Below are 20,987 nucleotides of genomic sequence, written 5' to 3'. Positions count from 1 at the left end.
ATCAAGCTGTGGGCCCATTGCTATCTCTCAGGCTAACCTCCCTCTCGGGGATTGTTATGAAGATCAAATGAGGGTTGGTCCATGTCTGTTCTTGAGCTGCTTGAGCAAAAGGAAGCCTGGAAATGTAATAAAATTCAAATAACTACCCTCCTGTTGCCTATAGGCATTCCCCCCTGGCTTCCTCCCCTCTCCAGTCATCAGGAGCCCCCCTTTTTCTATACCCATGACTATAGGGATGGGGAAAGAAATTTGATTTTGTTTGCATTTTCATGATAAATGACCAAATCCACACTTTTCAAACTAATGGGTGAGGTGAAACACATCAATCTTTCAATGTACACACTACTCTATAGATTTTGTGATGCAGTTCCCTGTCCAACAATGTGTACAAAAATGACTGTATTAGGGCAGAAGGGGCTAAATTTGGCCCTCCGGCCTCTGTATCCAGCCTTTGCGATCCTACCCAGGCCACCCCCTGCTCTGCACCACCCCCTACTGGCTTGAAAGTGTCATTGAACTAACAAGGATCATTATACCTCTTGGTTGACTGGATTGAGATGGGTGTACGTTTGGCCCTCAGAAGGTTACCCAAGTGGGAATTTGGCCCTCAGGCTGGAAAAGGGTTCCTTATCCTTGTATTAGGGGAAAGTATGCATACAAATGCATATTTGTGCAAAGAACATGCAGATATGCATTATATCCAGGAGGAAGTGATTGCGGCAAAGCTGCATACAAAATATGTTTGTATTTGGAGAAATTAGCATGAAAATACTGATGAATTTTCATGAGGATTATTTTTTTTAATGCAAATTGCTGCAGGAGGTGTGGGGACCAGGATTTAAGATCGGAAGACTGAGAAACCAGGAGGAACTGAAACTGACATGTCCCTAATCATGATGTTAAATGCTGCAGTTTTGCAGAAAGGGCAGCTCCAGTTTTGAGCAGCAGCTGCGTATTGATTGCAGCACGGCAGTTTGGACCTGGGGTTTCTCAGCTGCTCACCTTTGGCCCTTGCTCTGTCCCTGGGAGGGCAGGTGCCACTTATGGTCAAGGAAACAGGAGGTGATGTCGGAAGACTGAGATGCTAGAGGCAATCGGGGCTGACAAGGCATGCACTTCAGGGTGTCTGGACGATCCTGGGCTATAACAGCCTCCAGACATACCGGTAGCAAGGATAGTCATTCTCAAGGCTTGCAGGACCATGGACAGGTCACTGAGAGCTAGCACCTTGCTGTAACAGAGGTATCTTCCATCTGCTTATTGAGCATCCCACCCGATTTGCTTGCAGGAAGGCTGGGCAGCACCAGCTATTTATTGAGTTGTCTAGAACTACAAAGTGCATTCACTTTCCTAACTGCAAAAAAAGCCTGGTGGTGTTTTTTTTGGAGGGGTGGAAGTGAGCTAGGTGTACAGGAGCAACAAGTCGGCTTTCTGTACAACCTGAATTCGCTGCTCCCTGTAAATAGTGATAGGACAGAAGCTCCCAGAGACCCAACTGCAGGCATAACCTTTACTTCTCTCTAGGCCCAGACAACTCTTCTCAGACTCTGCCCCGCTGTTTCGAGGATTGAAGCTCTTTTCGGGGGCAACCCACAAGCCCCACTGCCAAGTGCTCCAACACCTCCCTGTGACAAATCCTTTTATGTGATCCTGTGGGGACTGATGCCTATTGAGCCTGTAAGAAGGCAGGCAGGTGTTCACTGGCTGAAGAAGGCAGGTGGAGGTTGGTGGGGCAGTGGCCCATTTGCCCCCATGGACCTGCCACCACTGAGTTGTGATCTCTGCTCCTGTGTGAAGGTACTGGAGAGTGACTGGCAGCTGGTGGGAAGAGGCTCAGTCCTTTATTGGGAGGAGGGCCTTACTTGGGAGTCTCCAGGTACCAGGCAATGAATAGCAAGAACAGAGTCTTGCATCACTGCTGATCATGGGGATGTCTAGACCTCTTCCTCAAAGTCCTAGTTCAAGGATGGCCTAGTTCTGGCCTAAGAGACAACTATGGCCCCCAGCCTCTCCCCTATCAGGCCCTCAGGACCTTCCCAGGCTACACCCCTCGCCAACCCTGCTTTGCACCTTCTTTGAATTTTTGTGCCAGTTGGTTTGTGCCCTCAGATCATGCCTCTTGCTTGTCTGGATAGAGAGGCAATGGTGTGTGTGTGTGTGTGTGTATAGAAAACAAGCCTACTTTACAGAGGCAAAATTCACATTTAATAATGTGCTTATTTTTTGCCTCTGGCTCTCCCAACCACTGGCATGTGGGCCCCAAAACATTGCCCAGAAGGGAATGCACCCCTGCCTTGCAGAGACAAAGCAACCATTCAGAACCATTTGTCTATGGTGTTCATACACCCAAGCCCAAGACTTGGCAGTGGCCCGATTATGAAGGTGGGAGAGGGCCTCTTCCTTTTGTGATCTCCCTGTTGAATTGCTGCTTTTAGAAGGCCGCAGTGAAGCAGAGTTTGGCTTAAATTAGGGGGAGAAGGGCTAGCAGATTTTGTGCTCTACCTCGAGACCAGGTGCCAAATGCAGTCTTTCAGCCATCTCTTGTCCAGTCTTCAGGACTTTGCCCAGGCCATACCCCTCACTGACCCTTCCTGCATGAATTTGTATTTGGCCAGAAGGTGTCCTTGAACTGAGATGGTATTTCTTGCTTGTCTGGATGGAGAATGCTGCATGTTCTGGCCACACTCACCCTTGGTAGGTGGCCCTAGCAATGTTGTTGAGGTCGAATGTGGATCTCAAGGGCTGGACTGAGGAGGAATAGTGGAAGCCCCACCCCCTTCGCCTGAACCTTCCCAATGGCAGGAGAATAGTATTGATTTAGAACAGTAACTTGCAGAGGGGCATAGTCCAGAGGGGGAAAGCTGGGAAATACTGGGTGAGGAACAGCTAGAAGGGGGAACACCAGGAGAGGGACAGCTGGCAGATTCAGTGCCCTTGGACAGCATTCCTGACTTCCCTTCGCCTAGGACTAGACTGGCTGTGAGAGTGATAGAACAGAAAGCGCAGAGGCAACAAGATCAGATTACCAAGTGTAGGAGTGACATAGATTAATGGGGATGGAGGGGGTGAACCTTAACTGGGAGCCACACCATTTTTAGAGAGATATTCATTCCTTTGTCTCTTGCTGTGATTATTAAAGAAACTATCTGGCAAAAATGCTCCCTTTCGTTTGATCTGTTTAATTACTACCACTGGGGGAGGGATCAGATTCCCCGAAGCCTGACAGTGGCCAATAATCCAAGTGTTACTTTCAGTCTTCAGTTTTAACACTGCTCTTGGACCATAATCCTTTCTATCTCCCCACCCGAAACACACCATAGGGAATGCTGCTAAATGATCACACTTGGCTAGGAACATGGGAGACAAGACAACTACCCACAAGGTGTTCTACTTGCAGTCAGAGGCACTATGCTGTGGGGAAAGTGGGATATTGGCCTGATCCAGCAAGCTCTTATATCCTCAGGTTATTCTCTCCTTCCCTCTTGTGTGTATTAAAAAAAAAAAACCTAAACAAACAAAAAACCCTGGGATTACTGCAAACTAACTTCTGCCCTTCCCAAAGAGAGAGAGAGAGAGAGAGAGAGAGAGAGAGAGAGAGAGAGAGAGAGAGAGAGAGAGAGAAAGAAATAATAAAGAGACCTTGTGTTCTATGTACAAGTGGGGAACATTGCACTTATTTTCTTTTACATCCATTGGACAACATTAACTTTCTTTAATATATAAATCTCTCTGGATAGGCTGTGGGGGGGAAGGAAAGGGAGGAGCCGGGAAATCACGGCGTTTCTCTATATACAGTTCCATTGGCTCAGTTCGACAGCACAGGCAGCTCATCCTCCACAACCTGAAGTAACAGCCCCAATTTCACTCTCTGGTCCATTTTGGTAGAGGAATGTAACTTTGTTATAAATATGATTGATCTTCAGCTTTTGCACTCTCTCCAAACTCCTCCTCAGTCCAATATCCATTTTGTTCTCACTTCTCTCGCAAAGAAATGCCCTGAGGGAAGGAAAATACTTTCAAAATCCTTAAAAGACAGTGAGTCTTGGAAAATACTGTGGGCTGGGTGTGTGTGAGAGAGACAGAGACCCACAGGGATGTCATCTTTGCACCCGTTGCAAAAGTCGCCGAAATGTTTTGTCTTCGAAACTTCCAGCCCTCTCGCCAGGTTTGGTGGGCTCTCTTTGTGGTATGGTGCCAGACCTCTTGATAACCTCCTGGCCACAGTACTCTGTCGTCGCTCACTGGCAGGATGATGAAGGGAAATAATCTCTGGTTGCTATAGGCAAAAGCAAGTGAGGTATGGAGCATCACCAAGCTTGCAGCGGACACTAAAAGGGGCAGGGGTGTGAGGCGAGGGAAAGAAGAGGGAGGCAGAGGTTAGAAGTCATATACCAGGAGCGGAGGACTTCAGGCCCAGGGGCTAAATGCCTCCAGGCCTCTGAATTCCCCAGGCCACCCCTCACTGGCTGGGCTTCAAGCCCTCCTTGAGTGTTCTTCCCCGGCTGGAATATGTCATTGAACTCTGATTACGTCTCTTGCTTGTTGAGATGGGAGAATAGAGAAGGGTATCTGTGCGTATCAGCTGGCCTACTGCACAATGGTAATGTCTACATTCATTGATGTGCCCACTTTTGCCTCTTGGCCTGGCCAATCACTGGCATGTGGCCCCCAGGAGGTTGCTCAGAAAGGAATCTGGCCCCTCAGGATCAAAAGGGTTTCCCACCCCTGCCACATACAAAAAGATTACCTTGGAGAAAAGTATCACTGAGTGGAGAAAAGAGCATTTCTATACACTGTAGGATGGTGTTTTGATCTTTTATGCTGTAAATTGCCATGAGATCTACAGATGAAGGGCGGTATATACAATTGTTGTTGTTGTTTGTTTGTTTGTTATGGTGTGTGTGTGTGTGTGGATGGGACCACTGTGAAAGGTTCCAGACATTTACAAAACGGTTTACCTAGCTGGTTAGGTTAAAGTACAGAGACAGGGCGGGGCTTCAGTAGCACCTTGGACAGCTCCCTGCAGAGCTCAGCCTGGCTGCTCCATAAGAGCAGCACTCAAATGTTGCTTCAGCATGGGCCACCCTCAGACTGAGCCTGAAATAGGAGCTGCAGCTGAGATGAGCCTCTTCGTTTAAAGGGGCCCACCCTGCTTTAGCACTTTCTGGCTCTGATAGAGCAGGGGAGAATGCAGTTGCACTAGGACACAGTGGTAGCCAACATGGTGCCCTCCAGATGTTGTTGGGTTTCCAACTACCATCAGTCTCAACCAGGCTGGCCAATGGTCAAGGTCAAGGATAGAGACAGTTGTAATCCAGCAACCTCTGGAGGGCTATTTCTGCACAAGGGCTTCTGAGCTGGAGTCCTCCCAAGTCAGAGGAAGGCAAAGCAACCTCCTTGGACTAGAGAGCTACTTGCACAAGGGGCTTCTCTTGAGCAAGTATTTCTGGCTTAGTATGCACATCTGGGGATGGCACTAAGGACCATTCCACTCTGAACCCCCCTGACCTCATCCCCAATTCCTCAGTGTCTGGTAAATATGCAGCCAGCTGCATCAGCTCAAAAAAAATTGTTTTGTTTTTTAAAGGGCTTTAAAAAAGGATTTTAAAAAATCATCTTCTGTGGTCGTTATTTGAAGGTTTGATCATAGCTGCCAAGTTTTTGCTTTTCTCGCGAGGAAGCCTATTCAGCATAAGGGAAAATCCCTGTAAAAAAGGGATAACTTGGCAGCTATGGGTTTGATTGCACATGCTACTGCTGGGGTCTTTGCTGCAGACTACTGAACTGTATTATGATGCTGAAGGTTGGATGATTCAGGACAGACACCCAGAGCAAAGTTCAACTAGGGGACTCACTCCCACAGGAGGCAATGATGGCCACCAACTTGGATGGCTTTAAAAGAGGCCATCTGGGATAGTTCCGTCGGTAGAGCATGAGACAATTAATCTCAGAGTTGTGGGTTTGAACCCCACCTTGGGCAAAAAAAACAACAACCCTGCATTGCAGGGGGTTTGGATGTGGTCCCTTCCACTTTTACAATTCTATGGTTCTATGGCTTTCAATAGCTACTTGCTACAATGGCTATGTTCTACCTCCACTGTCAAGAGGCAACAGTGCTTCTGAATACCAATTGCTGGAATCCACAAAAGGGAAGAGTGCTATTGAGCTCAGGATCTTCTTGCTGGTTTCCCCACAAGCATCTGGTTGGCCACTGTGAGAACAGGATGCTGGACTAGATGGGCCATTGGCTCAATCCAGCAGCCTCTTCTTATTATATTGGATTTATTTAAAATGACTGTTTATACTGTAAATTGGATTGTATGATCTAATGTTTGTTAACTGTTATTAATGCAAGCCACATTGAGAAGGATATAATCTGAAAGGCAGCTTAAAAATACATATATAGGTAAATTTATTCCAGCCTCTATTTGTACTTGGGTTTGAAATTGTTCTTACATATGAAATTGTTTTTAATATGTTGTTATAATATTGAATTACTTCCAATTGTTTGTTTATGTGTATGGCAGTCATTTCGACATGTGGAACTGCTGTAATTGTTTCAACATATGGTATTTTTTTATTGTTGATGTTTTTGCTGTCAAATTGCTTCAAGGTATTTTTATTAGTTTTCAATTACAATCCAATAATAGCCTCATTATAACAAGGTATTTTTTTTATGGGAGGTGACTCATAAATGGAAACAAACAAATAAATTTAATAACAATTTATTCGTATTATTTTATGTAAACCACTGAGAAATTGTTTTGATTAAGCACTGTGTGTGTGTGTGTGTGTGTGTGTGAAACTTGTGTGTAAATAAATGGCTGGATATAAATATAAATATGGGGAAACAGCTGATTGCTGCCGATTATCCCAAACAGCTCTCTTCTAACGATAGGCTGAGTTTTCTTTACCACCACCACCCATGCCCACATTTGACTGCCCCAGCGAGGCCGAGCAAGCAGCATCTTGCTGGGTTTTGATTAAGAGACGCTTCCTGAATCCAGGAGGGCTTGTTCCAACACGCAAGCATCAAAGTCAACTGGAGGGCAAGATGGAATAATCAATCAAGGACAAAGTTACGGCTGGGTGCCTGGCAGATGAATCGATAGAGCCTTGCTAAGGAAATGGTCTTCTTCCCCCAGTGGTGTGGATGCGCCTGATTGCTTGACTGATGGAGAATGGTGGGCAAGCGGTTTCTCCGGCTCACTACAAAGGGTGGGAACCCAACAGGAGTGGCAGGCTTGAAAACAACAGCTTTGCCTTCCAGTGCAATGTGGTAAAGGCTTCTCTGCAGGCCCCATGTGGTTCCAAATCCAGACGGTTGCCACCAACCAATATGGACAACATGCTCATATAAACAAATCAGGCAGGATGGTGGAAGCTGAAGCAGACTATGAAGATGCCCAAAAGGAACTCTCCAGACAAGGTGAACAAAAGTTCAGTGTTGTAAATTGGTGTAAACTAGAGCAGGTGGCGCTGTGGTCTAAACCACCGAGTCTAGGGCTTGCTTGCCGAGCGGAAAGGTTGGTGGTTCAAATCCCCGCAACGGGGTGAGCTCCCATTGCTCAGTCCCAGCTCCTGCCCACCTAGCAGTTCGAAAGCACGTCAAGTGCAAATAGATAAATAGGTACTGCTCCAGCGGGAAGGTAAACGGCGTTTCTGTGCACTGCTCTGGTTCGCCAAAAGCAGCTTAGGCCAAGCGGCTCCCTTGGCCTATAGAGCGAGATGAGCGCCACAACCCCAGAGTTGTCCGCAATGGACCTAATGGTCAGGGGTACCTTTACCTTTTCCTTTTAGAGGGGGAAATTATTCTCACACGCACACAGATTTCACACACTGGCTGTGGTAGATCTGAACTGCTTGTGATGGGACCTAATTTCACGGTTCTTTCTGAGGCAAAACAATTGAGGGATTTCTCAAAAGCATCTTTACCAAACCGGGCAAAATGTCTTGGAGGGTTACTTGTATGTTTATTGACATCCTTAGGACTGGAATGAGGTTTTTGCATCCGGCAAAAATATCTGATGAACATTTTAAAGGGGAGAATTAAACTTTAGCTAAGAGCAAAATTCTCCAAGGATTTCATACCCATTTCTCATTGAATCATGTTTGGCGTTATAGTTGCTAGGCTGGTCATGATGGTCAGTTAAAGTAGACTTAAGTCCCATTCAGCAGTCTGCCAGGGGATGAAAGTTCCAGTCAAATCAAATTCTGTGGACTCATAGAACCATGTAGAGTTGGAAGGGAGCCCCTGGTCATCTAGCCCAACCCCCTGCAATGCAGGAATCTCAAAACGCAGTTCCTCCATCCATTTTGAAACCATAACGGGCCATTTCCAAATGTGCTTGCAGTTTTATTGCTGCACCACTAGGAGGTTAGGACTTAGGAACATAAGAAGCTGCCTGACACCAAGTCAGACCACTTGTCCATTTAGCTCAGTATTGTCTACACTGACTGGCAGCAGCTCTCCAGGGTTTTAGAATGGAGACATTCCCAGTTCTGTCTGGAGAGGCTCAAGATTGAACCTGGAACAGTTTGCATGCGAAATATGTGCTCTAATCACTGAGCAATGGGTGGCCCTTTCTCAATGCACCCAGAACTCATGCAAACCCCGGCTGTAAGCCCCCACAGAGACTTCCATTCATCAGCCCCTTTTGTGCAACCTCCAGGAAACAAGCTCTCGTTCTAGACATTCTTGAACCCAGCCCATTATAATAATTTTGGCACGCCTTGTTTTCTTTTAAAACGCGAAAGCTTATCTGTTGAGAAGTTCAAGGTTTCCCCCTCTAACTATCTGTTAATCGATAAAGGCTGAATATTTCCCACGGTCTGCAAAGCTGCCTTCAAAGCAGGAGAAAAGAGGACCTTTTGTTAGAACTCCTCACCAAGTGGCTCAGACCATTTGCAGCAAAATGGACTGGTTAGGGGATTTTTTTTTTTTTGGAGCGGGCGGGGGGGGTGCACTAATGTGTCTCCAAAGGTTTCATAAAGAGAGCAGGTATAACCGCCGGGCTATCCTCTCCCGACTTCAAACCCCACCCCTGAGGCACTAGGAAGAAGAAGGAGAAGAAGGAGAAGAAGAAGAATTGGGGGAGGAGGAGTTTGGATTTGATATCCCGCTTTATCACTACCCAAAGGAGTCTCAAAGCGGCTAACATTCTCCTTTCCCTTCCTCCCCCACAACAAACACTCTGTGAGGCACAACAAGGTTCTTCCTCAGACCCTCCAAGTGTCACTCACTGGGCTGCACCACACATTGTTAGGCCCTTCTGCATCTTAACAGGCTCCAGCCCCTAGCTCCGGGCTCGCCTCCCTCAGGAGACGGGGCAAACCTAGTTGTATAGGAGTGCTGTCGGTCAGCTAGGAGGCTGGCAGAACCCCAGCTCATATCGGGCTATGCTCTGTGGCTTTGTTTGGCACACCAGTTCCCACAAAGAAGACTTGTGGCTGATCATTATTTACCTGTTTACTGGAAGACATATTGGTTAACGAACTGATGCTGCTGGTATCCGTGACCACCATGGCTGAAGGGAACCGGGATGTGTGGGAATACTGAGGGGGTTCCTGCTTGTGCGCGTACACTGTGGAGGGAAACGACAACAGCACTTCTGTCACGTGAGGCAGTGGGGAAGACGGGCAGGTCTTTTAGCGCGCAACTTATAAACGGACCCACCCCACCAATGGAGAAAGACTCGCTCCAAACCTTCTAAAGCAAGATGTTCTGGGGTGGGGGAAGACGATGACTCTTATATTATTAGTTGGGGGGTTTTATTTTATGGAGTTTTAAAATTTGTTAGAAATGGAACCGGGAGCACAAATTACACTTATTGGCCCCATGTCCAGAACAGAAACCATTCCAGTGAATGCAGTTGGTATTTGCTGTTGTTTTCAGCTTGGAAACTGAATAGTTACATAATAATTATGTAAATTTCCACCACAGCAGACAGCAAGGCAGATAATGTAATATTGGGAGCTGAACCGCAGCGGAATAGATACAGCGTTGCATGCAATAAATATGGGTCAGAACAGAAATCAATGGCATCTTATGCCCCCGCCATCCCTTATCCTTGGAACAAACCTATGACAGAACTGAAGCTAAACAAGACTGAGTGGCCCCAACATCACTCTGTAAGCTCTGAGGCTGAATGAGGATTTGAACCCAGTTCTAACCACCACACCACAGTGCCCCTTCTGCCCTGTTTTCGCTTCTCAATCTGCTGTCCAGGCCCCTCCAACTCTCCCGTCTTAGGGTTCTTTATTTTAAACTGGACTTGGGCCAGGCAGGGCTGTGTTCTGCAAAAAGCATGGCAAACCCTACTTTCTGCTTTTTGCAGAACACAACCCTACCTGGCCCAAGTCCAGTTTAAAATAAATAAGTTTTAAATAAATAAGTTTTTTAAAAAATAAGGCAGTGATTCACAGATTCTGTTTTTTCCCCTGGGAAACAGGCAACTACGAAGGAGATTCAACGTTTTAAAATTCTGGCCCCCTGTAGCAACTGTTCCTCCCAACAATACAGACAAACAGCACCTCGGCCACATCTGCATCATACATTTAAAGCTCTCCTGCAGCACTTTAAAGAATCATGGCTTCCCCCAAGGAATCCTGGGAAGTGTAGTCCACTAAGGGTGCTGAGAGTTCTTAGGTACTCTCTTCTTTCCCTCATTCGAGAGCTGTTATCTCCCAGAGCAGTTTAACAATCAATCCCTCTTCCCCAAGGAACTCCCAGAATCCTGTGGGGGGAGCCGTGGCTGTGAAGGCGGTATTAATACCTTGCTTTAAACGTAAGGTGGAGACGAGGGCACAATTAGTCGCTCTTTTCACCTCGGGAAATACCTGACAAGATCCTTACTGTGTGAATTCTGCAGCTGCGTCACCATGAAGGGCTGCTGTGCCATAGGGTTGGGTGACTGCTGCATGATGGGCTGCTGGTGGGGGCTGTGCAGCTGCTGGGAGAACTGGACGGGCTGCAGGGCTGCCAGGCTGCTGGCCACGCTGTTGATGACGGGGATGCTCTGTGCTTGGGAACTGTTTAGGCCTGCAAGAGAGAGGGGGGAAGAGGAGGAAAGGGGAAACAAATTAGAGAAGGATGAGGAATATGGGCTCTTGCAGCTTTCTGCATGCCTGGAATGTAATCCACAGTGCAAAGGTATATGAGTCTCATCCGCTGCTGTTCCCACTTTGCTTCTGGCTCTGACCACCACTGTCATGCAACTGCCTACAAAGGAAGGCTGCCTACAAAGGAATGCTTCCTTGAGCTGGGAAAGGTCCCCCAGATTATTCCTAACATACATCAATTACCTTTCTGCCTTGATTCACACGCGGTGGTACAGTGGTACCTCCGGTTGTGGATGAGATCCCTTTCCGGAGCTCCGGTCAGATCCTGAGGCTTCCACAACCAGAGGTGCCTGTTCTGCGCATGCGCGCAATAGAGCGCTACTGCTCATGTGCGCGCGGCAAACCCCAGAAATATACTTCTGGGTTTGCCACATGCGTATCCCGAAGGATATGTAACAAGAGGGGCACATAAGTAGAGGTACCACTGTATAAAATTTCTAGAAATTCTTAATGAAAGTCTCTAAAGCTTTACTCATGAGTAAAAAAGGTAAAGGTAAAGGTGTACTCAGAGTAAACCCAATGAAATCAGTAGATAGGGTTGCCAGACTCAATAGTGGACAGGACTTCTGTGCCTTTAATTGCCCGGCTCTCTTTTGAGTCTGGAAACCTTAAAGAGAAACCAGCAGACCCTTTGTTTAATTTCCAAGCAAAGGGTCTGCTGGTTTCTCTTTAAATTTCCAGACTCAAAAGAGAGCAGGGCAATTAAAGGCACAGAAGTCCTGTCCACTATTGAGTCTGGCAACCCTATCAGTAGACCTAAGTTAGCTATGTTCATGAACTCTGTGTATGACTAACATTGAATGCAATCCACAGCTAGCAAAAAAAAAAAAAAACCACTTCCTTCCTTCCTTCCCCTCTTCAAAGCTCACTTTTTTCTATGAAGCCTCTGGCCCAACCCCTTCATCACCACGTGCTCTGCTGCAGACAGCTAATGTGGTGCTTCCCATACGAATGATGGACTACATTTCCCATCATCCATTCCCATTGACTATGCTTGCTGAGGCAGATGGGAGCTTCAGTCCAACAACATCTGGTGGGTACCATGTTGGCTGTACCTATCCTACTGTACACCTAAGCTTAAGTATGTGTAAAAACATGTTATTTCCGTGTTCACGCCTGTTTCCATTTTCCTCGCCTTCCTCTGTTCTTCTCCCAAAGTTGTTGAACTTTGGCTTGTAAGATCCTCAGGGGAGAGACCTGCCTCCTGCTCCCTCTAAAATGCCCTTCACACTGATGGCATATCATATAAATATGAAAATAAGACGCAGCCTCCCTGTCCAGCAGAAAAGCACTTACTTTGTGAGATAGCCATGACACCTGATAACGGCGCCATGATGAGGTTCTGGGACTGTTGTGGATTATGATGGGAAAAGCTGTGGATGTTCGTGAGAGTACTGACCGGGGGAAGCCCACCTCCTGGCGCCGTAATCTGCCAAGAAAGGAAGAAGGGGCAATTCAAAACGGAGGCATGGGCTCTAGCTCCACTCAGTGCCTCATACAGGCAGAAAGTCAGGATATAAAAGTTACAAATAAGTCAGATTGTGCACAGAGGTTTGTGGTACAGCCTTTACTACTGTTGTACGCCCTTTTGGAAATCTTTTGTCGTTTTACCTCAGAATTCCCAGAGATGCTTACTTTGAGCAGAGGCCTTCCAATTCGCCTCAGATTTTCCTTCGGGGGAAACCCAGTAGTGCCAGAGACATTTATATATTTACTATTACTTTTACACCCCTCTTCTCCAAGGGCCTTAACACCGTTTACCACAGCCCCGTTTTATGCTCACAACCCTTGTCCGGCTCGGAGACGGTCGCTCAGTGAGCTTCATGGCCAAGAGGAGATTTGAACCCGGTGCTCCCAGGTCCTAAGTCCAACACACTTACCACAACACCACACATGTCCTTCCCTGGCCCCGAATGATTTTGCTATTCTTATCTCAAAAGTCCTTCAGCATTCCTACAGGCGTCATCACCTGGCCTTCCAAAAACTAGCCTCACATTTCATGCCGGGTGTGTGTGTGTGTGTGTGTGCAGTTCCCTGGCAGCATTATTTGTAGAGTGCCGTGTGAGCCTGGCTATGGTAGTCAATAAACGACTTTCTGGATGGAAGGCCAGGTTGTCTCAGAAGAGAACTATGCACCCCTGGCCAAGGGAGAGAAAGCAACTATAAAAACCACGCAGTGTGACATGAATCAGTCAAGCTAGGCCAAGGAAAATAACCCCACAAGGTGAATTTCTAGAATATTCTCACACTTCTGGTACTGAAAGCTGGCATTGCCCAAACAAAAGAGGGGGAATAAGTGTTATAATACCAGGGACCGGGGGCTCGGGAACAAGGGGCTAAGAGAGGGCAAAAACACTTCAGAGGTTGAACTGTGGATGTTTGAAACGGTTTCCAAGATGGCGGCCATTACACTTTGGGCAGGAAGGTCCATTTGCCTGGCCCCGTGGCAACGGCATCATTGCGTGTGCTGAAGTTCACATTCTCCTCAGGCGGGTCATTGGCCAGGCAGCCGGCCTCAGTGAGGACATGCCGTCCAACACACGTAACGCGCCCATTCTGGCCACACACTGAGCGGAAGATCAAGTGATAGGCCTATCTAGTGATAGGTGAGCTGTCTTTCAAGACTGGTGTCGTGGGGCAGCTATTGCCACTGTAAATTACCCACAATGCTCTGCGGTGTGGCTATATTGGTGCAGGGCTCTGTGGTCATTTAGAACAGCCTTTGCCTGCTGCTTATCAGATGAGTGTTGCTCATGGTACTCACCCAACCTTGCGTCAGGGTGGAAATAGGTGCGAGGAGGACATAGGCCACCTGCTGGCTCACAAATATATGGGTGACCTGGGGCCACAGTTACTGCCTCTCAACCGAACATGACTAGCAGGGTTGTTGTGAGGATAAAAATGGGGAGGAGCTTGTACTCCGTCTTGAGGTGGGATATCAATATAATTAAATAAATCATAAATAAAGCTGGGGTTAGCCCTTCTCCTTGAGGAACTTCTAATAAACCTCTGAGGCAAGCTAGGGAGGGAATGGGGGAGAAATCTGGCTTGTGTTTTCATTTTTAATGAGAAACTACTTAACTTGCACTTCGCAGACCAATATGCAAATTGAAATGCAAGTATCCTTCAACAATGGCACGTCCCTGAGTTTTTGCGATGCAGCTCTCCAACCAACCAAAAAATGCATACTTAGGTGAAAGTGTGCATAAAGATGCATGTGTTAGTGAAATTAACATAGAAAAATGCATTAGATTATGAGAACTGGCTTGCAGAAATGGTAATAATAATAATAATAATAATAATAATAATAATAATTTATTTATTTATTTATACCCCGCCCATCTGGCCGGGTTCCCCCAGCCACTCTGGGTGGCTTCCAACAAAACACCAAAATACAGAAATCCATCAAACATTAAAAGCTTCCCTAAACAGGGCTGCCTTAAGATGCCTTCTAAAGGTCTGGTAATTGTTGTTCTCTTTGACCTCTGGTGGGAGGGCATTCCACAGGGTGGGTGCCACTACCGAGAAGGCCCTCTGCCTGGTTATACAAGTCAAAACTGCATACAGTTTATTGGGGTGGGGTGGGGGGAATTGCACTAAATTGCTGAAAATTTCCATGAGGATTTTTTTATTTTATTTTTTTAAAAGTAAATTGCTGCGGAGATGTGACAAAACCAAACACTATAGATTTGACCATTTCTACCTTACAGGCCACCAGAAACACAGATGGATTGAAAGCAACTTACAGAGGCATATCTGCTAAACCTTTCAGCACTCTCTGATCATACATTATAAGAATTGGGGGGGGGGGCGCTTCCTTCAACGCAGGACACAATTCCTTGTATGCTTACCTTGAGGAAGGAGACATTCCTCAAGTCCAGGTCGCCTCAGTCAGGCATGCATGTGATACAAAAAAAACCCACCCCATTTACACAAACCATTTAATGCATCAGCAAATCTTGAAAAAGCGATTAGGGACAGAAAAATATATGAATTAATAAGGACAGGGGAGGGGAGTCACCTGACCAGGAAAGAATTCGACCCCCATGGTCACAAAGAAAACTTGCAGAGGCACTCTCCAGAGTTATGACCCTGAGTGCAGAGTCATACAAGACTGACCGCACACCCAGAGATCAGACGAACACATGTCGGGAATTAAAACATTGGCATAATGCCTAGGCAAATTCCAATGCAAATTCTGATTTTTACCTGATGGGGCTAGGAGACTAATTTCATTTGATTTTATTTATTTGAAGGATGTATAATATATATATTTTTGACCATCATGCGCCACAAAGCACTCACAACATATATCAAAATAGAAATCCCAAGTCTAAATGAAATGCAGCATAAAACCATTTTTAATATCAATGTGCTAGACACCCACCAACCTGCACATAAGCTTATATCTAGCAGAAGAGGACCTTTGTAGCCCCACCTCTTTAGACCTGCCTCCTTAGCCCTTGGCCCTGCCCAGTTGGCTACTAGAGGGTTTAAAAAAGGTTCCCCACCTTTGCTTAGATAAAAAAGTAATTCTTAAAGGCTCCAAGGGATTTTGAAAAAATATGCTGTGTTTATAACTAGTTTCACAGGGCAATCACAACCTAAATCTGTCCCAGTTCTAATCAGGGGGCCTGGTACCTTGCATTAGAGTTTCCACGTAACACATAAAACATGATAAAGCACAGTTTAAATGCTACCTGATTGGTAGCATTTAAATGCTACACACAGTTTAAATGCTACACACTGATTGGCCAGTGCCCATGACATCACTAGGAAATCACCCATGCCCCTAATCTCAGGTTAGTTTTGCAGGATTTCTTTTAAGAAAACACTTTCAGATTCTAATTACGTCATGAAGGGATGGTTAAATATGCAAACTCTGCTTTTGAAAACAATCACACACACGCCCTTCCCCAAAAAAGGCAGAGTCATAGAATCATAGAGTTGGAAGAGACCACAAGGGCCATCCAGTCCAACCCCCTGCCAAGCAGGAAACACCATCAAAGCATTCTTGACGTATGCCTGTCCACCTGAAACATGGCAGAGGGAGAAAGACCCAACAGGTACCTTTCATTTGTCAAGCAGGGACAAAGCTAGGATCAGCCAATGGCCAAGGGGTCTGCCCTGAGCTCTCTTTTATATAATGTCTTCTTGAGACAGAGAGCCCGTCCTGCCATTGTTGTCATTCTTTCCACCTCTATTGGGAAAAAAACAATGGCCTGGTTCACAAGTAACACTAAACCATGCCTATTGATAACCATGCCTAATGATAACCATAGTTAATGAACCATAGAGTTGAAGCATCTGGCAATCACTTAAACCATGGGGTTTTTTTATGCCACATATTTGTTAGAAGCATGAGCAACAGCAGCCAAGCTTTGAGAGTGGCTTGAATTTTTTACCGCTCTTCACTTGCAGTGACGGTTCCTTAACCATAATTAAGAAGGAGGTTTGCTTGTAATGTTAAGCCATGGTTAATGTTAACTAAGGCTAATAAACCAACTGCAAACCTTAGTTATCCATCTTTAACCATAGTTAACAAGCCATAGTTAATCCGCTTAGCTGGGTTCACACATAACACTATGCCATAGTTTAATAAACCATAGTTTACTGTTACATATGAACCAGGCCGTTATTACTTTTGCTAACATCTGTTAGCCTGAATGTAGATCAGGCATCCCCAAACTGCGGCCCTCCAGATGTTTTGGCCTACAGCTCCCATGATCCCTAGCTAAGAGGACCAGTGGTCGGGGAAGATGGGAATTGTAGTCCAAAACATCTGGAGGGCCGAAGTTTGGGGATGCCTGATGTAGATAGTCATGGGGGTTAAGAGAGAAAGGGATCATGGGAGTTTGCTAAATGACTTCAGTGGGGTTGGAATGATTGAGGGTGGGGTGTGTGTGTTAATCAAATGGAATGTCATCAACAGCGAAGAGCAAACGATCCACCCCACCGTTCCAATTTAGCAGGCATTCAATCAATACCCTGAGAACGGCTCTGTGTCACATTTATTGGCGGGTTTCAAAGCCTGTGTCACTACCTGTTGCCAGGGGAAAGGTAAGGTCAGCATGATGACTTTTTCCTCAGTGTACTCAGGCTTTCCCCCTTCCCGTCCCTACAAATGCCTCATTGTTTTAGCACAGGTCTTGTGCAAAAAAAAAAAAAACCCTACAAAAAACACATGCACACACAAACCCCCAGAGCTTTCAAAAAAATATATATGAAAAAGAGAAAGTTTTGTTTGTTTTGCTTGCTAGGCCATCTTATCTTATCAGTCCCTGAGCTACAATAGGGCAGGTGTGCTCACCATTTTGCCATCCGGTGGGAGCAGGCTGTGGCTGTGACCTGGGTCCAAACCGGCTGGAGACACTTGCTGTAGGGCAGCCTGGCTGGTGGTCACCATGGAGCTGTTGCCGTGGTGACTAATGGCGGAGGAGGAAGTGACTTCATTGCTCCCAGGTTGGCTGTAGCGAACTCCTGGGGAGAAGATAATTCAAATAGTTTCAGGTGTGTTATTTATTTGTTTTAAAGGCATTTATATCCTGCTTCACCATTAGCACTTTCTAAGCGGTGTACATTTGATAATAAAAAAAAGCCATATGGGGAATAAAACAACTTAAAAGATCACCATAAAACCCACACAGAAACCTGAATGCTACCTTAAAATTTCTCCTGGAATCAGAGACTATTTAGGCTTGTTCACAAATTACACTGGACACAGATACAAGCTGTCCAAGTGTGTGGGTGAAAACGTGCAGGTGCGTTTCTTTCTACAGCTGAGATTTTGTGTACACAGAGTCTGTGTGCATGTTGAACGTGACATGTTAATAACTATACAAGTGTACAGCTCAGCAGCTTTGTGTCCACGAAAAGAGCTGTTCACACATTTGACTGGACGCAGGCACAAGCTGTCTCTACACAAGTACAAGTTTTGGTGTGAAAGTGTACGCTTGTTCACTTGTACAGCTCACCTGTTGTATACATGCGTGCAAAGACTGTGCACTGGTTTAACAGGACATGCAAATGATTGTACAGCTCCACTATCTGTATCACACAGGCACGCAGGTTGTACACTTGTTGGGTATAATGTGTGAACTCCCCTTTTGTCATTCACGTGAAGTTCAGCAAGGAGGGCTCCTGTCTCGTCTCAAGTCAGAGGGAGTTGCACAGGCCTGGGCCCACAATACTGAATGCATGGAGGACCACCAACAGAGACCCCCCCCCCCAAGAGTCAAGGGATCAGGCTGTCATTGAGATGTCCTAAATCAAAGCTGCTAAGATCCTACACTGACTGGCAGAGGGTCTCCAGGGTTTCAGGTATGGGTCTCTCCCAGTCCTACCTGGAAATGCCAGGGGATGAATCTGTGAACTTCTGCATGCCAAGCAGATGCTCTGCCACTGAGCTGTGGTCCTTCCCTATACAGTTGTACCTCAGAAGTCGAACGCCTTGCGAGTCAAACGTTTTGGCTCCCGAATGCCGCAGACCTGGAAGTGAGTGTTCCGGTTTGCAAACGTCCTTTGGAACCCAAGCTTCTTGCAGCCAATTGGAAGCCACGCCTTGGTTTCCGAAAATTTTGGAAGTCAAACGGACTTCCGGAACGGATTCTGTTCAACTTCCGAGGTACCACTGTACATCCTTCCCATATACCAGATGTGTGTCCAAGAATACACGCCAGCAGCTGTGAGAAAAATAGACAGCTCATTTTGTTAAACAAGGAGCAGTTGGAAGGTATGAAATGATTCGCCGTAGGTGTGTTTAAGTTTTTTTATATATAATGTTCAAAACCTTCACCCATGGGGTATACTGGATGCGGCACTGGAAGGCACACAGAGCAGATCAGAAATAATTAACTGAGGAAGCCAGCTGGGAAACAAAATCCCTTTTATCAGTCCTGGGGCTCAAGAAGTAATTTGTTATGCACCGTCATGCGCCACAAACCAAAAGCATTGTTGGAAGGCGAGCCGCTGAAGGAAGACAAAGCTCGGGCAGCACCTGGGCAGCTAAAGTGACCACAGTGGACCTGGTAAAGGAGGAATCAGTGGCAGAACCCCTGCTTTGCCTGCAGAAGGTCTCGGGTTTAAATCCTAGCATAACAAAGATAAGAAGAACCTGCTGGATCAGGCCAGCAGCCCAGCCATATCTCAGCCTAACCTGCCTCACAGGGTTGCTGTGAGGATGAAATGGGAGGAGAGCCATGTACACCACCTTGAACTCCTTCAAAGAAAAGGTGGTATATAAAAGCAATAAATACGCCCTCTCTTTTTCAGGGGGTACTAAAGGGTACGCAGTACTGGCACCTCTCACTTACTGTAATACCGTAACTTCATGGTGAGTAAAGGTAAAGGGACCCCTGACCATTAGGTCCAGTCACGGACGACTCTGGGGTTGCAGCGCTCATCTCGCTTTATTGGCCGAGGGAGCCGGCGTACAGCTTCCGGGTCATGTGGCCAGCATGACTAAGCCACTTCTGGCGAACAGAGCAGCACACGGAAACGGCGTTTACCTTCCCGCCGGAGCAGTACCTATTTATCTACTTGCACTTTGACGTGCTTTCGAACTGCTAGGTTGGCAGGAGCTGGGACCGAACAACGGGAGCTCACCCCGTCCCAGGGATTCGAACCGCCAACCTTCTGATCAGCAAGCCCTAGGCTCTGTGGTTTAACCCACAGCGCCACCCACGTCACAGGCACCTATTTTTCCAGGGGGGGGGGGAAGCACGGAATAAATGCAAACACAAACGTGGGTGTGCATGCTGCCAAAAGCTTGTGGCATAAGCAGCACCCGATCCCACGATAAAAGTTCCGTCTGGAAGAGCCCTTTGCCCATCTAGCTCAGTATTGTTGACTCTGACTGGCAGCAGCAGCAGCTCTCATGCAAGTCTTTCTCATTACCTACCAGCTTATTCTTTTAACTGGTGAGGCCACCAGGGCTTCAACCTGGGAACTTCTGCATGCAAAACATGACCAGTCCAAGGTCCCTTCCCAAGACTTGCACTCCAAATAAGACTCATACTCAGCCCCACCACTTCCCTGCGGTCTAGTTCTGGATAAGATGCATAAGTTAAAGCAGGGGTAGCCAATATGGTGTCTTCCAGAGGTTATTGGAACACCCCACCCATCATCACAGACCATGGACCATGCAGGCTGGAGATGATGTGAGTTATAGTTCAGCAACATCTAGAGCACGGGTGTCAAACACAAGGCCCGGGGGCCAAATCCGGCCCGCCAGACCTCGTCATGTGGCCCGCCGAGCGCCCCAGCCAGCGGGACCCAGCAGCGGGACCTTGCTGCTGAAGCGCTACGCCGACAAAGCGCTGACAAACAGCTGGGGCAGGGGGGGTAGAAAGGCGGCCGGAGCAGCGCCGCACGGAGAGTCCCGAGCCTCTGCGACACAGCAGTGCTCTGTAGCACTTTGAATCCTCCTCCTGCCACGGCTCGGCGCCTGGAAACGGCTGCTGCTCCTGCTGAAGCACAGACAAAGCACCCAGCAGCGGCGCGTGGAGGAGGAGGAGGATTCAAAGTGCTACAGAGCACTGCTGCGTCCCAGAGGCTCGGGACTCTCCGCACGGCGCTGCCAGGCACCAACCCGGCAAGCCGCCTCCTCCTCCTCCTCCTCTTGCCTCACCTCCTCCTCCTCCTGCCGCGGCTCAGCCTCACGAACGTGCAACTCTGAGGCTTTACGCACTTCTCCTAAAATGGACACCCGCTGCCTCACGTTGCACAGGAAATGCTTTTTGCCCCTGGGTCCCTTCGCGCTCTTTTCTGGCGCTGAATCAAGGCGGCGACCCTCCTTTCCCTTTCTTTCTTTCTTCCTCTCTCTCGTTCTTATTCTTTCTTTCCCTCTCCTTCCTTCCTTCTTTATC

General features: G+C 47.0%; 1 protein-coding gene across 7 annotated transcripts in view; it reads right to left on the bottom strand.

Annotated features, from left to right (window-relative positions):
• Nucleotides 1-3,697: 3,697 nt before the first annotated feature.
• Nucleotides 3,698-20,987, bottom strand: part of HNF1B (HNF1 homeobox B) — a 63,474-nt gene continuing 46,184 nt past the window's right edge. For 2 of the 7 annotated variants that reach the window (XM_035139220.3, XM_088658125.1), the window contains exons 5-9: nucleotides 17,432-17,601; nucleotides 12,418-12,550; nucleotides 10,840-11,041; nucleotides 9,466-9,584; nucleotides 3,698-4,328 (exon numbers count right to left, since the gene is read on the bottom strand). In XM_035139220.3, coding sequence (XP_034995111.3) covers nucleotides 9,470-9,584; nucleotides 10,840-11,041; nucleotides 12,418-12,550; nucleotides 17,432-17,601 — 620 coding nt within the window. In that variant the 3' untranslated portion in view covers nucleotides 3,698-4,328; nucleotides 9,466-9,469. Of the gene's footprint in view, nucleotides 4,329-4,747; nucleotides 4,841-9,465; nucleotides 9,585-10,839; nucleotides 11,042-12,417; nucleotides 12,551-17,431; nucleotides 17,602-20,987 lie in introns of those variants that run through there. The other 5 variants (XM_035139219.3, XM_035139222.3, XM_088658124.1 and 2 more) reach the window with 4 other exon arrangements.

This window comes from Zootoca vivipara, chromosome 14 (genome assembly GCF_965207765.1).
Source record: "Zootoca vivipara chromosome 14, rZooViv2.hap1.1, whole genome shotgun sequence".
Taxonomy (NCBI): domain Eukaryota; kingdom Metazoa; phylum Chordata; class Lepidosauria; order Squamata; family Lacertidae; genus Zootoca; species Zootoca vivipara.
Note: the sequence above shows the minus strand (reverse complement) of the source record. Positions and strands in the feature narration are given on the sequence as shown.